This window comes from Tinamus guttatus, unplaced genomic scaffold, assembly GCF_059628265.1.
Source record: "Tinamus guttatus ecotype Peru unplaced genomic scaffold, ASM5962826v1 Tinamus_guttatus_pri_ptg000012l, whole genome shotgun sequence".
Lineage (NCBI taxonomy): Eukaryota > Metazoa > Chordata > Aves > Tinamiformes > Tinamidae > Tinamus > Tinamus guttatus.
This window is the reverse complement of record NW_028288546.1, coordinates 2,284,680-2,298,042: the sequence shown is the minus strand read 5'-3', so window position 1 is coordinate 2,298,042 and position 13,363 is coordinate 2,284,680. Positions and strand designations below refer to the sequence as shown.

The window sequence follows — 13,363 nt, the reverse complement described above, 5'->3', positions numbered from 1 at the left end:
TGCTGTGCAAACCAGCAACAGACACAATCCTACTACAACCTATGAAAATGATTGCAAGTAAAGCCTGTTCACAGACACATCTAATCCAACTGCCACAGCATTTCACAAAAACTTGTGACCCAGTGGTGATGTTCTCATTCCACTCATGTCAATGGAAGATGTGCCATTCACTTGGCAAGGTCACAATTCTCCTTACAACTTTGTCTCAAGAACCTACAGATCAACTTACTTACACATCAAAAGGACTCTCGAGTCCAAAGCCCAAGGACATGGGTTTGGCCATCATGTGGCTGGCCATTGACACCCATGAAGGAAGCTTCCAAAGTGCACGTTGGATGAAAGGCCCTAAAAGCTGAAAATAATGAATACAAAGGTACATCACTTCCAAATTATAAATACCAGAACAACAACAAAAAATAAGTAGAAACAGAGAACTATGTAACAGAACTAAACTTATTTCTAAGATATGTGCACCACTGTAGTGCTGTTACTTTTCCCAGATTAAGAAAGGTGGAGGCAGGAGGAGGACTGGGCACCTTCACTAAGGTCTCACAGGCTGGGAGTCAGGAAATGAGACAGTTCCTCATCATTGCATTCCTCTTCTAGGTCTTTTGAAAAGTCTAAGATAGTCATTGTGGAAAACTATTGGTAGCTAGAGAACTTTAAAAAAAAGAAAAAAAGGTATAAAAATGCAAAGTTTTAAAAGATTTCAAAACTTCCTACAAAGATTTCTTGCAAAGCAACAACAACAAAGAACCAGTAAAGACTTTTTCAATAAAGACAGTTTTCTGGAGGTGGGAAGACAAGAAGAAAGTGTTACTTCCAGTAAATATGGAGCATAGTTTCAGCAATAAATTCAGAAAATGAAAGATTCACAGGCAAGAAAAGCTACAGAAACTTGAGAAAAACTGTGAAACAAAAGCGTTAAAAATGATGGAAAAGTGACATATGAGCACCAGAATGTGGCGCAAAGCCAGAAAAAGGGCAAAAGGTTCAAGAAGAAAAGCAGAACAGGTGTTTCTAACCACCTAACATAGTTTAACATAGGGCAGAAAACAGACTGATACATTCATATATGGAAATATATGCATGTATGTAGCTTTTTGGAGCTGCAAGAAGATGCATCAAAAGAACTCTATCTCTACACTACCGGGCTCCAGGAATTCACTTTAATTCAGTCCCAACATAACTGTGCTTCATATCCTGCGTGTACTTAGCACATTCAAAACATCCCCCAAATTTCTGTCATCTTCCCTGTTATCAAACCAAGGCATCAGTTTGAGACATCACACAATGATGAAGGGCTAGACTTGGCTTAGAAATCTTGAGCTAGAACAGACGGAGCTCATTTGCTGTTCAGATATGTATAGATTTATCTTCTCATCTTGCAAGAATACCATCAGAAAATGGCATGGAAAGAAGTAGCTTCTGTATTTCAGATCCGCTTAACACACAACACACTGCCCTGCATTCAGAAAGAATGAAACTTAGCGGTTTTTTTAAAAAGGCAAATGATTATTTCATCATAAGAAAGAGAATATAAGTAATGTATTATATTTACCTCTGCTATCTTGGTGCTTAGGATTTAGCACATTTCAAGCAGATATTAAAATAAGTCTTTGGCAAAGGGCTACTGATTTTTTTGACAATTCTGTAGAAATGCAAATATGATCTTAAAAACTGACAAGTCATATCTCCATTTAAAAAGCTAAAAGCCACTTGGCTCATATTACAAAGATAAGGTCTGTAATGTGAATAACATTCTAGAATTAACGGAAGGACACAGGCAGCTCTGTGGAGGTAGACAAATACACTTGATAAGACAAACATTTCTTCATTTTGAAAATGCCTTGAATTTTAAAGCTGTTTCCATTTCCAGATAAGTTACAGTAAAAAACAATAAGGTGTTCAACTAACTGTCAACTAAATACAGGCATCTTTGAAGCACCTTGAATTAATAAACAAAGTCCGAGATGCCTGGAGCTTCATGTCATTTTTAAAATCATCATGCAGCTGTCCTGGTTTTGTATGGAATAAAATACAGTTTGGGGTTTTTATATCTCTAGCTGTTCTTAAGAGAGATCAGTTCAGTCTACAACAAATAGCTATTTGCATTTGAGGAGCTCCATCCTTTGTGCCTGAAAGTTAGTGAAGTATGTCAGGAGAAAAACCGTGTGAAATAATCTTTCTGACATATAGCCTGTAATGAAGAAATTGCAGCATTTTCTACATATCGTAGTTATACAGGTCTTGCTTCCTCACCTCAGGTGGACATCAGAAGGCAGCAGATGTGACATACATGCAGCAAAGACCTAAATCTCTTGGAGCACTGTTATGAAGGCAGTGCTCTTCAGGTAGATGTTAGCTCAGTCAAAGCACAAAACTAGGGAGCCAGGAAACCCATATATGCACTTACTGTTCTTCGTAAGAATTGTCTAATTCTCTACAGAGATCAACACTTCAGAGTCTTCAATTTTTATCAGGGATTTGCATGGGCAAATTGCACTGTAATAAAATAGTACCCCCTGCACTCGAGGACCTGAGGCACAGACATGAAAAGCCAGTTTGGTTGACATACAGAGGGGACTTGCAGTTCCTATTTAAGTTCAAATACTCAGCATTTATTAAGGAGGGAGGTGATGGGGACAAGAAGATCAGGCTCTGAGTCTCACACCCAGAGCTCCTGTAGTCACGGGGAGCTGGGGGAGAGAACTACAGACACACATGGGGAATCCAGCGTGGCTAGAAGGATCTGACATTTAACCATAGTGACCAGCTCTGCTTGTGAGCAAAGCAGGCACCTTGGATTCAAATTTCATGCTCTTACCACGAAACCGCAATCCCTGCAGAGCATTTAAAGGAAAGCTATAAAGAGGAACATCAAACAGCACAGGAAAAGCTCTAGGATGTACTTGAATGCTGTCAAGAAGATTCAGCTAACCAGCCTTCTGCCTAGCTAAGCATGGCCAAACAAAAGAAATCATTCCATACGGTAGCACATCTCTACATTGTTACTACAAGGGGAGAATAGAGAGTGCCTCGAAATGTGATTTTTCAGAGGTAGTAAAAACACTCCCAGGCCTCCCTTATCTTACAGAGGAACTCAGGCCTTTAAGTATCCCTGGGACCCTGTTTCTACGTATATAGGGATAACCCTCCATGCAGAGAGGTGCACAGGAAAATGTTCTGAGCACTTCCAAAGGGCAATAGCAAAACAGCAGAATAAAGGATTTTCAGAAATTATCAAAAATCAGCCTGTTAAGAATAAGGCTAACTGGGTTTGCTAATCCCTCATAATCAGAGCTATCAGGAAAAAAAAAGCAAAGAAGCCCATAGAGTAGCCCTGCTCCTAACACTCCAGGGGGGTTTCTCCTGAATTTTGAAGTGCCAGTGCACATGATTTCTGGAAGCTCTCCACATCTAAGTGTATCAGCTACACGTGTAGCTGTTTATCAGCTAGGGTGAGGACACTAAGCTCTCAGGGAGGATAAAAGCAACAGAGTAGATGAAAAAAAATGTTAAGACTTCAATAATTAGAAGAGGCAGCTGCAGCTAATAAGGAGAAGGAATGTTAAACTGGGATTTTTTTTCTTTTTTTTTTTGTTAAGAAAAAAAAACAGTTTAGTGCAGCTGAGACACAGAAGCCAAGTAAATCACTGGATTCTTTCACTATGTGACTGCTGGTAAAAAACTGTGCATGGAAAAACTACCACAGCTGATCTGGTAGGAACACAAGTCCTAAATGAAGGTCTTCGTTCAGGTCAAGCTTTGGCAAATTCTAATCCTTCTCAGGTGACATTACTTGCATTCGACCACATCCAGTTGATCTCCTCAAATATTTTCCTTCCTCTCCTCTTTAAGCCTTCCAGAGTGTGTTTAAGTAGCACAGACTAATGTTATTTTACCCAATGAGCCTCGTATTACAGCAGGCTCAATATGCAGTAGTTTCACTTAGTGGCTGCTTGGAAAGCTATTAAGAGAAAACAATATGAAACCAAGTCTGTCTTCAGATTCAGGTTTACTAGAGTCGCATTTCAATCCTTTTCCAAAAGCTAAAATAACCCTCCATGTATTTATGGCACTGCTAATGTTACAATAACTAAAATAAAAGCTGGAAGCAGCTAGACTTTTTCCAGGAGTCTGATGGAAAGAACTAAAAGGAATGAAAAAGAGTTTTGAGCTCTCAAATAGAGCATTAGCAAACTGCACTACAGCTTTTAAACAAGAGAAGCTCCTGATTTCCACTCTTACTGTGGGAGCTGAACAGGTGCGAGAGCAGCAGTGTTTGAAAACACGGTGTGCACGAGAGCAGGGACCAGTTCAGAAGTGCATGCTGCATCTGAGGCTGATTACTGTTAAACCAGCCTTATTCTGAACCTACAGAACTATGAAATGAGAGCTAGTTCCAGTATCTTCATAATTTCGTTCACAGTGAATGGCATTCTGAATTTCCTATTTCTGATATAAATATTTGAAAAGAAAAAAATATATATATATAAACGAGGAGCAAGGAACTTGTACAATGCAAAACTAACCTGACAGAGAACCTTGGTTTTGTAAGTTGGAGTGGTCCTCCTATATTTCCCCTGAGCATCAACACCGGCTCTTTTTGCACGGGCGTGCGGAGCAGACGGGATGCAGGCGGGATGGGCGCTATTTCTGGCTTCTGCTAGAACCAGATCTTGTCAAGGGGGAGCTACAAGGCTGGGAGCTCTCGCGTCACCCCCAAACACCTGGGAACTCCCCTGGGTTGATTCGGGTGGGCGATTGCCCGAACACCTTTGGGAAAGGTGCAACTGCAGACCTTTCAGCTCCTTTGTACCACAGATTTATAAAGAGACCAGGCTCTCCCCACTTCCTCTGCACAGCTGCAAACTAGGCAGGCATAAGCAAGTACCCCAAACATTTGTGAATCACCCCTCTAAAATACTGCTAGCTCGAGATATAGGTAACACAGCATTTTGGGCGGAAGAACCCAAAACTGAGTGGAACTAGTTTGTTTTGGGGACAACATGGAGCTTTCTGCAGGGGTTGCAGAGATTGTGTAAAGCAGAGGTGAACAGGGCACACAGAGCAGAAATCTGGGAAATTGGGCAGGACGGTCACTGTTTTGCTGAGCTCTGTCTGTGTCAGCTCAGAGGGATCCACATGAGGCCGTTGATATTTATTTCCGCAACGTGAAGTAGCAGTTGGTGCTAAGACGCGCTCTTGACGCAGGGGGCAGCATGAAGCAGTGAATGTGGGCGAGGATGGAGAATTGGGATGCTGGAGTTCCTGCTACTTCACCCCAAGCTATTAGTCACGGGACTACTCTGTCTCTTATTCCTGTATCCTTTTTGTTAACTTCAAAAGTATGTATTTCTTACTACCAGGCATCTGTTCAGCAGTAGAGATGTGCACAGTATAGCATAGATGCTGTTCAAATAAAAATAGAATTTTGTGAAAGACCCCGTAAATTTGAATCAAGATAAACTTCACAGAAAACAACAGTTACTTTAAATGATATGGAACCATTTGAGATTTTTCTCATTTATTTTTTAACTACAGCTACAAGTTTTTCCTAAAACTCACTTCCCCACCCAAGATAAACTTTCGAAGGCCAAGTGTGACAGATGTAGTTCAGCAAAATCTTAGATGGAATAAAAAAGCTGTGACGGACACTTGTACTTCTGCAGTTTCCCTAACATGACAAAGGCCCATGACTCACTGCAAACTCAGAATCACTGGGATCACTGCAGACTTCAGCAAAGACATCAGCAAACTTCAGTATTGCTGTATAAAATAGAGGTCAAAACACTTCAAGAAGCACAATCTCAATGACATAATTTATTTACTCGCATTTTTTTTTACTCTTTTTTTCATGCTAGAAGTCTGCTAAACATTCACCATTTACAATTTCCTCACAAGAGACAGTTTGCAAAGTAGGGGAGAGAAAATTGATTCATTATGGAAAGGACAAGGAACAGACTTTAGAAGTAAAAAGAAATGATATGCCCCTGATAAAGGTATTAAAACATGTAATTCAATGAAGCTAGATAAATAAAACCTTACAAAACAGTCTTTGTTCTTGGGTTCCTGTCAAGAGAGAAGCACAAGTTGGAGGCCCTTTGTTACAGCCAATACAAGAGTTCTGAGGCACCAAAATGACCAAGCAAAGGACATCTCTGGTAGGGGAGGAAGCCCAGGGCAGCCTCAGCTGATACCCTTAAATACTACCTCAACTCAAAAAACATTAAAGGGGATGACAAGCCATTCCAGGTGTCTGAACTACATGTTTGTCAATATATCCTACAGGAAAGTCAATCAATAGGTTTATAATGAAAATTTATTTAGTATTTCACAAAGATATGAGAGCAAACCATTAACAACTGTTCTTGCTGAAAGGGAGTTGCTCTTGTAGGGGTTTGTAGGGGTTTCCAACCTCCCGGCAAGTGTTAGGATGGACGAGTGGCTGCTGTCAGCGCTGCCGTCCATTTGCACGTTAATCTGTGTGTGCACAGCAGCCACTCACCTGACATGGCCAGCGTGGCCGGTTTGAGTATTTCAAAGGTGGCAACCACACGGGTGAGAAGACCAGGCATTACTGGAGCATACAGCCTTCTGTGTAACATATTTCAGCCAACATATAAACTCAGAAAAAGCAAAAGATTTGTCTGGATCGGGAAATTTATACTGCAATTTTTTCCTAATAAGAAGGAAAACTCTCCATTATTCTCCCAAAAAAGATTAAAGTTCCAGAAAGATGTATTTGAGACTCATATTCCTTAGGGCATACACTCTGGATAGTGTTTAGATTTATGTTTTAAAAATCTTAGAAATCAAAATTTACTTTTTCAAACAGAGTCCATATTGGAAGGGTTTCCATTACATTCTGAATCTGTGTTAACTGTACACAAGGTTTGTTGTCATCCTCCTTAAATAGTGTTCATAATTCAGTTAAAAGTGTGTTTATTCTGAGTGTAACTACAGAACTGGATGCCTCTTTAAGCTGTTAGTTGTAAATAATTACACTTTCCTTATTACAGTGATATGAAGACCATCCCATAAAAACAGAGGAATAAGAGAGCCTATCATAAATTCCATTTCCCTGTAAAAGGGCAAAGTCTCAAGGCTATACACCAAGAACTTGACTGTATTGAAATTGGTATGTCAAGAAGAAATGCACAGCTGATAATTATTACCGGACACCAAGATAGGCAAACTCCCTAATAACAGAAGATGTTTCCAAGAGTAACTCAATAGGTAAAAGAAAGATCATGAACATTTTTTTGCAGGGGTCGCCACACCTTGACAGGTGGAATCTTAAAAACCTCCCCTTGCTTTCCGATCACATAACCAAGAGGCTCAAAACACCAGCTCCTTCTCTGCTTTCCCCTAGGGAGTCATTCTTGCTGCCCCATACTACAGTTCTATTCCTTGGTTTATGCTCTTTTAATCCTTCCACTTTATATAGGAAAGTGCATAAACAAGAGGAAGGGCCAGGAAATTTAATCACCAATCTTTCTCATGCTACCACCCAAAGAGAAATTTGAAATAACTCCGTGTTTAAACAAGTTATCCCATCAAAATAGACTAAGATTAAAGCGGAGCTACATAGATTCCATGCAGGGCTGCCTGCGAGCACTTAAGTGCTAACATAAGGACACGGCAGCGCGTGCTGCACATGGTCAGAACAGGGGGGCACCTGCTCTGCGGAGCGCAGCGCGACGGGCTCTGCGCCGGCTGAAGATCTGCAGTCTGTGATACCTCAACGTGACACGAGTTGCAGTGTTGGCTCCATTCAACGTTTAAAACATCTACTTTCACATCAGTTAAGTGTCTTTAGGTATGATATTTACAATCACTTTCCCACTGCAGAAAACTACACTGGAAACGTAAAACATCAGTCAGTCTCATTCTTTGACACTTGCTGCTCTGATATCTGACACACTGTTGCGCTGGAGGGTTTTTTTGGAGAGGATAGAGGGGCAACAAATGCTGCAGAGAACAGCACCTTGTTCCATTTCTGCTTCGTTTTTCCTAAGATTTGACAAGTACTAGTGGAAATAGGCAGGATCTCACAATGAGCAAGTGCTGGACCAGTCATGCCTAGAGAAACATAACTGTGTCATCTTCAGGCAAGCTAAAAAGTAATTTCCCTATGCACAGATACACAAAGTTCAACAAATAAAAGTTTAAACCATGGTCAATTAGCTCTTATACACAGAGATGGCCTAGTGAACTTGTAATGTAGACTTTAGAAACACCCGTGCAACCCAGCGTCTACATCAATCCACCAGTGCTCAGGAGCAAGAGCCACTTCACACTTGGCTTTCTCAGATGCACTGCCAGACACCAAATACCAAGCAGCCATATCACAATCCTACTCCACACACTTCACGAAAACTTGGGAAGGAGATTTAACAGGTTTTAAACCCAAAATCACTGTCCGAGAAAGTGGGTTTTCTCCGCACACACTAAGAGACTCTGCATCATCCTCTCATGTTTTCCAAAGCGTTGCAAACCCAGCACCGATGGTGATGTACACACCATGACCATGGTATTAATGCACAATTCTAATTACAGAGGTCAGAAGATGGGATTTTGGCCCTGAGCCCATCTAGGGGTGATCCTGACCCATCTAGGGACTCGTTTCAGCACAATTTAAGTGCCAGCTATGAGGATGTGCACATCTGAGCTACACTTCACTACAGTTAGAAGCAATTTAAACATCTTACTTTATTAATAGAGTTGGGCCTGCTTTGTCTAATCTCATGCAGGCATCTATCACAGGCGAGTTAAATTGGAGCTGCAGCTCCAAAGAGGGCCTGCACTGCATTACTGCAGACTCCTGGTAGAAGTAATGAGAAAAAGAAAATAGCAACAAAACACTTAGTGAAAAACCACTGACTATTTCTTTAAGCCTTGAATTTTAATAGCAAAAAATGTTCATCTTTTAATAACAGCATTTTTTCAGTAAAAGCAAGTTCTATGGACACTGCTGTGACAGTACACCTTATCACACAGTGTAATTATGCTGGCCTGCATACGCACGTTGCATATGATACACTGAAGAGTGAAACTACAATCTTACTTTTAACTTCTTAGCTTTCCTATGAACATCCTCACTTTCAGGAGCAGGTGCGTATTTTGAACTGCTCTGGCAACAGATTGCAGCTAAACTGTAGGTTTAAACAGTAAGTCCTCCATTGCAGTAAAGAGAACTTACTGTTTAAGTCCTTCCTATAGGTTTTAATACATATGACTTGCTCCAGGGTACCTGACCTGGCCTGTAACTGGTAGAGGATCACGCAACTCCCTCATGCCTTTGCCGGGCACAAGAGGGCAGATGTCTTCAAAACACACCAGCCAGCAACACGAACCTCCTCACACAGCTGAATCCAACCCCTGCTGGACAAGCAGCTAAACCTGGCCGGCGATTTCAGGTTGAATCCCCCTCCTGGCATTCCAAGCATCCCGTCCACAAGGCTCCACAACCTGCCTTGGCACAGATACTCTCAACAAGGCTGCGCTATGAGCTGCGTTCTTACTCGTTCATTCATACTTTCTTTCTCAGATGGCTAAGTAGCATACTGAAAACATTCCAGCATAAACACCAGGATGAAAACTGATCATTCCCATCATTTCTTTGCTATCTATTAGTTGATGAAAGTCTTTGCTTTTATCTCATGGTAGTTTAGATTTTCAAAGTATTGAGGAAGCTGGTCTAATGATTTTGGGAAACAAAAGTTTATGATCTGAAGCAGATCATTTTCATCCATGTTTGCTACCAAAGAGCCCTGGAAGAAACTTTTGAAAAATCTCTACAATGGCTTTTCTGGATTGCACATTATGTGCATATTAATACAAATTTGTATGACCAAAGGTTTATAGTATGGGAAAATAAAACCTACACTCAAATCCTCCACTCACATTTTAAAGTTTGGTGCCAAATTTGCTTTCTTCCTTTCCTATAGTATTAAAGAAAATCAAGCCATAGCCATAATGCTGCAGTTATTATCTTAGTAATTTCATATTTGAGGTTTCTTTCTAACTCTTCAATGAAGAGAGTCCCCCCTAGTGATACACATGTCAGTCTGTTCAAGTTGTGACTTGTGCTTGCATCTTAGTTCAAGAACTTATTGGACACTAAGGCATAATCAGCCAATAGTTTCAGTGTTAGGATGTTCTTACTGTTATAGTATGATGCAGATATTAATAATATTTTACAGTTAACTGTCCTAGGTAGTAAAGGGTTGAGGAACACAGCTATCCTCCACTGCTTTACTATCGATTATAGTTTGCTGGGAAGTTATTCCAAAAAGTGCAGCTTGTTTTGGTTCTTCCATAAATTGTGTTGCAAGCCTTTAACATAGCATCTGAGGAAGACACATATTCCATAGCACAGCTCAGAAGCTTTTACACTGTAACCTACAGACAAAATTTTCACTTTCCTCCAAACATAAGACATGTTTCAAGAGGAGGCTAAAATTTCTAGTTCATACATAGGAGTTCATACATGTTCCTCCATCTATGCATGTACTCATATAAACAGAGCCACAGTGTCACCTGGGGAAATCCCATTCCTAGACACTCTTTGCATTGTCACCTCCAGACGTGTCGCCATCACTGCTGTTGCGGTTCCCTCCCTGCCAGAGGGAGCCCCTCTGGCACATACACCTGCACCAGAGTAAGAACACCCAGGAAACCCCAGGGAGGAGTCCGTAAGATCGCCCTTATCCTGCTCTTCTCACCAAAGACAGTTCTTCGAGTTCTTTGTGGACAGAGATGGCTTCCGATCTCCCAGTGTGAATGTGTCCTGTTCAGCATCCCCTCAGCATCTGAGCAGAGACCGCATGATCCCCAGGTAGGAGGCACTACAGCCCTCTGGACTACAAGGAAGTCTCCCTGTCAGTGCATGCACATACATATTCCTACTACTACACTGAATTGAGATTGCCTTTGGGAAAATTATCATCCCTTCTCAAAGACAAAGAAAATACACAGGTGTCTCATGTGCCCTGTGATATTCAGGAAAATACTAAGACATGAAGCTGTTTTTCTTACACTGACTGCTAAAGAGAAAAAAATATCCAAAGAAAAGGTAAGAAAAAAAAAACAGAAAAGTAAGCACATAAAAGAGTAGGCCAAGAGAACTGAAAAAAATGAAGTTATGCAGTTAATAAAGGGAAAGGAGGTGCTTTGATATGAGGCTAAGACAGTTGCGCGATAAGTCTATAACCCTTACACTAAGTAACTCCAAAATACATTTTAGAATAGGTTTTGAAGGAAAGGCAAGGAATCATGATTACCTTCTTAGCAACCTCCAGCTTTGGAAGTCCTGGACAGTTTCAGGGGAAGGAAGGGAAAACAATATTTTAATGAGCTGCAAAAGAAACTAGGCTGCAAAGGAACTAAGCTGCAAAAGAAACTAAGAACAGTAGCAGAGTTAGCAGAAGCTAGCAGATAGATTTACCATGAATCTAAAGATCATTTTTTAATGCAGTAAGATTGACCAACAGAACAAAAGTCAGTGCCAGGCAGGCACCACATCTTAAGCCTCAATTTTTCATTCCACTTTCCTTGCAATGTTGAATGCCTTGGTTTGAGAGAGGGTTAAAAGCAGAAGTGGGTAAAGCAATCTGGAAACTTCTTCCCAGATTGTCTAAACTCTTGTTTACTAGTGTGTTCTACACCAGCTACAAATCCGCAAACACGCCGGCACGGGAATACATAAAGTTTACTGTACACAGCTTAGCTGTGTTAAAAAAAAACATCGCTACATATGATATACTTGCCTGCGATTCCAGACTGAATGCAAGTGATTTCTACTGCACAGGAGACTCGATCTATGCCAAAAATTTTATTTCATTAAGAAAATGATATTATGGAGCATCTGAGCTCATGTAACAGACAAAACAGAATGCCAGAGAAATTTTAACTGCCAGTACCCCACAGTGAATGCCTGATTATTTGCAGATGGGATATGGAAAAATTGGGAAATTATTGGAATTTTGGGTCCTGAACGAGAGCATTACTTCAGCCTGCATGTGTCATGGCAAATGTCTATTATAACTTTGAATACATTCTTAAATTTTGCTTTTAGTGCTTAAAACTGGCTATGCTTGCTTCTTTAAGCTTATTAATTGGGGGAAAAAAACTGCATTCTTCAAAGCACAAAAAAAAAAAAACAAAAAACCCTTAGATGACAGAACAAAACAGCGCCACTAAGTCAACTGTCAATACCGAGGTTATTTATCCAATAGCTAAAGTAAAAACTAATTTAAATCAATCTCCTCTGGAAAGGCCCGCTGTTCGACAAGCCCCACGCTCGGTCCGGGATCAATGAGAGGGGGTAGAGATCAATTAAAAGCAGCTTAGGCTTCCGCGGGACACTCCGCGCAGCCCGCGGCCCTCCCGCCGCCTCAGCGCGCCGCGCGGGCAGCGCTCCCAGCAGCTCCACGTTTAATTCAGGACTCGGCGTCGCCTTTGTTAGAGGCCGGGCGCTGTGAGGGGCTGCTCCGGCTTCAGCCACCCGCGGACCGAGCCCCGGGCGCCTCGGCCGGAGCCGCCGCGCAGCCTCCTCCGCGCTCGCACACGCGGGCGGCGCTGCGCGGCGGCGGGCGCTGCTGCAGTGACGCCGCCGGCCGCACGGGAGCTCTGCTCGCCCGCTCCGGTGCGCCCCGCGCCGCTCGCCCCTCAGGCGCCAACCGCCGTAACGGCCGTAACGGCCGCGGGGCGCGCGGCGACCTCCCCCCTCACGCGCACGCAGCGCGCGGCGCCACCTCGGGAGCGGTCCCTGGCGGGACCCTGCGCGCGGGGCAGCCCCGCTCCGCTCCGCGCCGCTCACCTGGCGCGGGGCTCCGCGCCGCTGCTCACCTCTCTTGCCGCGTCTCCCGCGCGCCGCCTGGCACGGGCCGTACTCCATGCAGTTGAGCAGGATGAGCGCAAAGGAGAAGAGGCGAAACCGCATCCTGCGCCGCGGGGCTCGCAGCCCCCGCACGGCCGCTGCCCGGCGCGGGGCGGCCCCGGGCGCGGGGCGGGCGGCGCTGCGGCTGCCGCGGCGGCGGCTCGCGCGGCTCAGGCGCCGCGAGCTCCCGGCGGCTCCGGCATCGCGGCGGGGCGGAGCGGGGCGAGCGCGCAAAGGCGAAACCTCCGAGCGGGACGGGCGGGCGGCTCCCCGCGGTGGCCGCGCCGCGGGATGCGCTGCCGCGGGAGCGGGGCGCTCTATTTATCCCGCACCCGCGCGCCGCCCACCCGCGCGGCGCTGCGCGGGGCGCAGCCCCCGCTCAGGGCGGCTCCGCGGGGCTGCGGCCACCGGGCAACGCGCGCGGAGCGGGACGCGCTGCTGCTGCTGCTGCCGCCGCCGCCTCTTTTATGCGGC

General features: G+C 43.7%; 1 protein-coding gene across 2 annotated transcripts in view; it reads right to left on the bottom strand.

Annotated features, from left to right (window-relative positions):
• RSPO2 (R-spondin 2) overlaps positions 1–12,991 on the bottom strand; it is a 92,913-nt gene extending 79,922 nt beyond the window's left edge. For both annotated transcript variants that reach the window (XM_088523135.1, XM_088523143.1), the window contains exon 1: positions 12,859–12,991. In XM_088523135.1, coding sequence (XP_088379261.1) covers positions 12,859–12,952 — 94 coding nt within the window. In that variant the 5' untranslated portion in view covers positions 12,953–12,991. The remainder of the gene's footprint in view (positions 1–12,858) is intronic.
• Between the last annotated feature and the right edge of the window lie 372 nt (positions 12,992–13,363).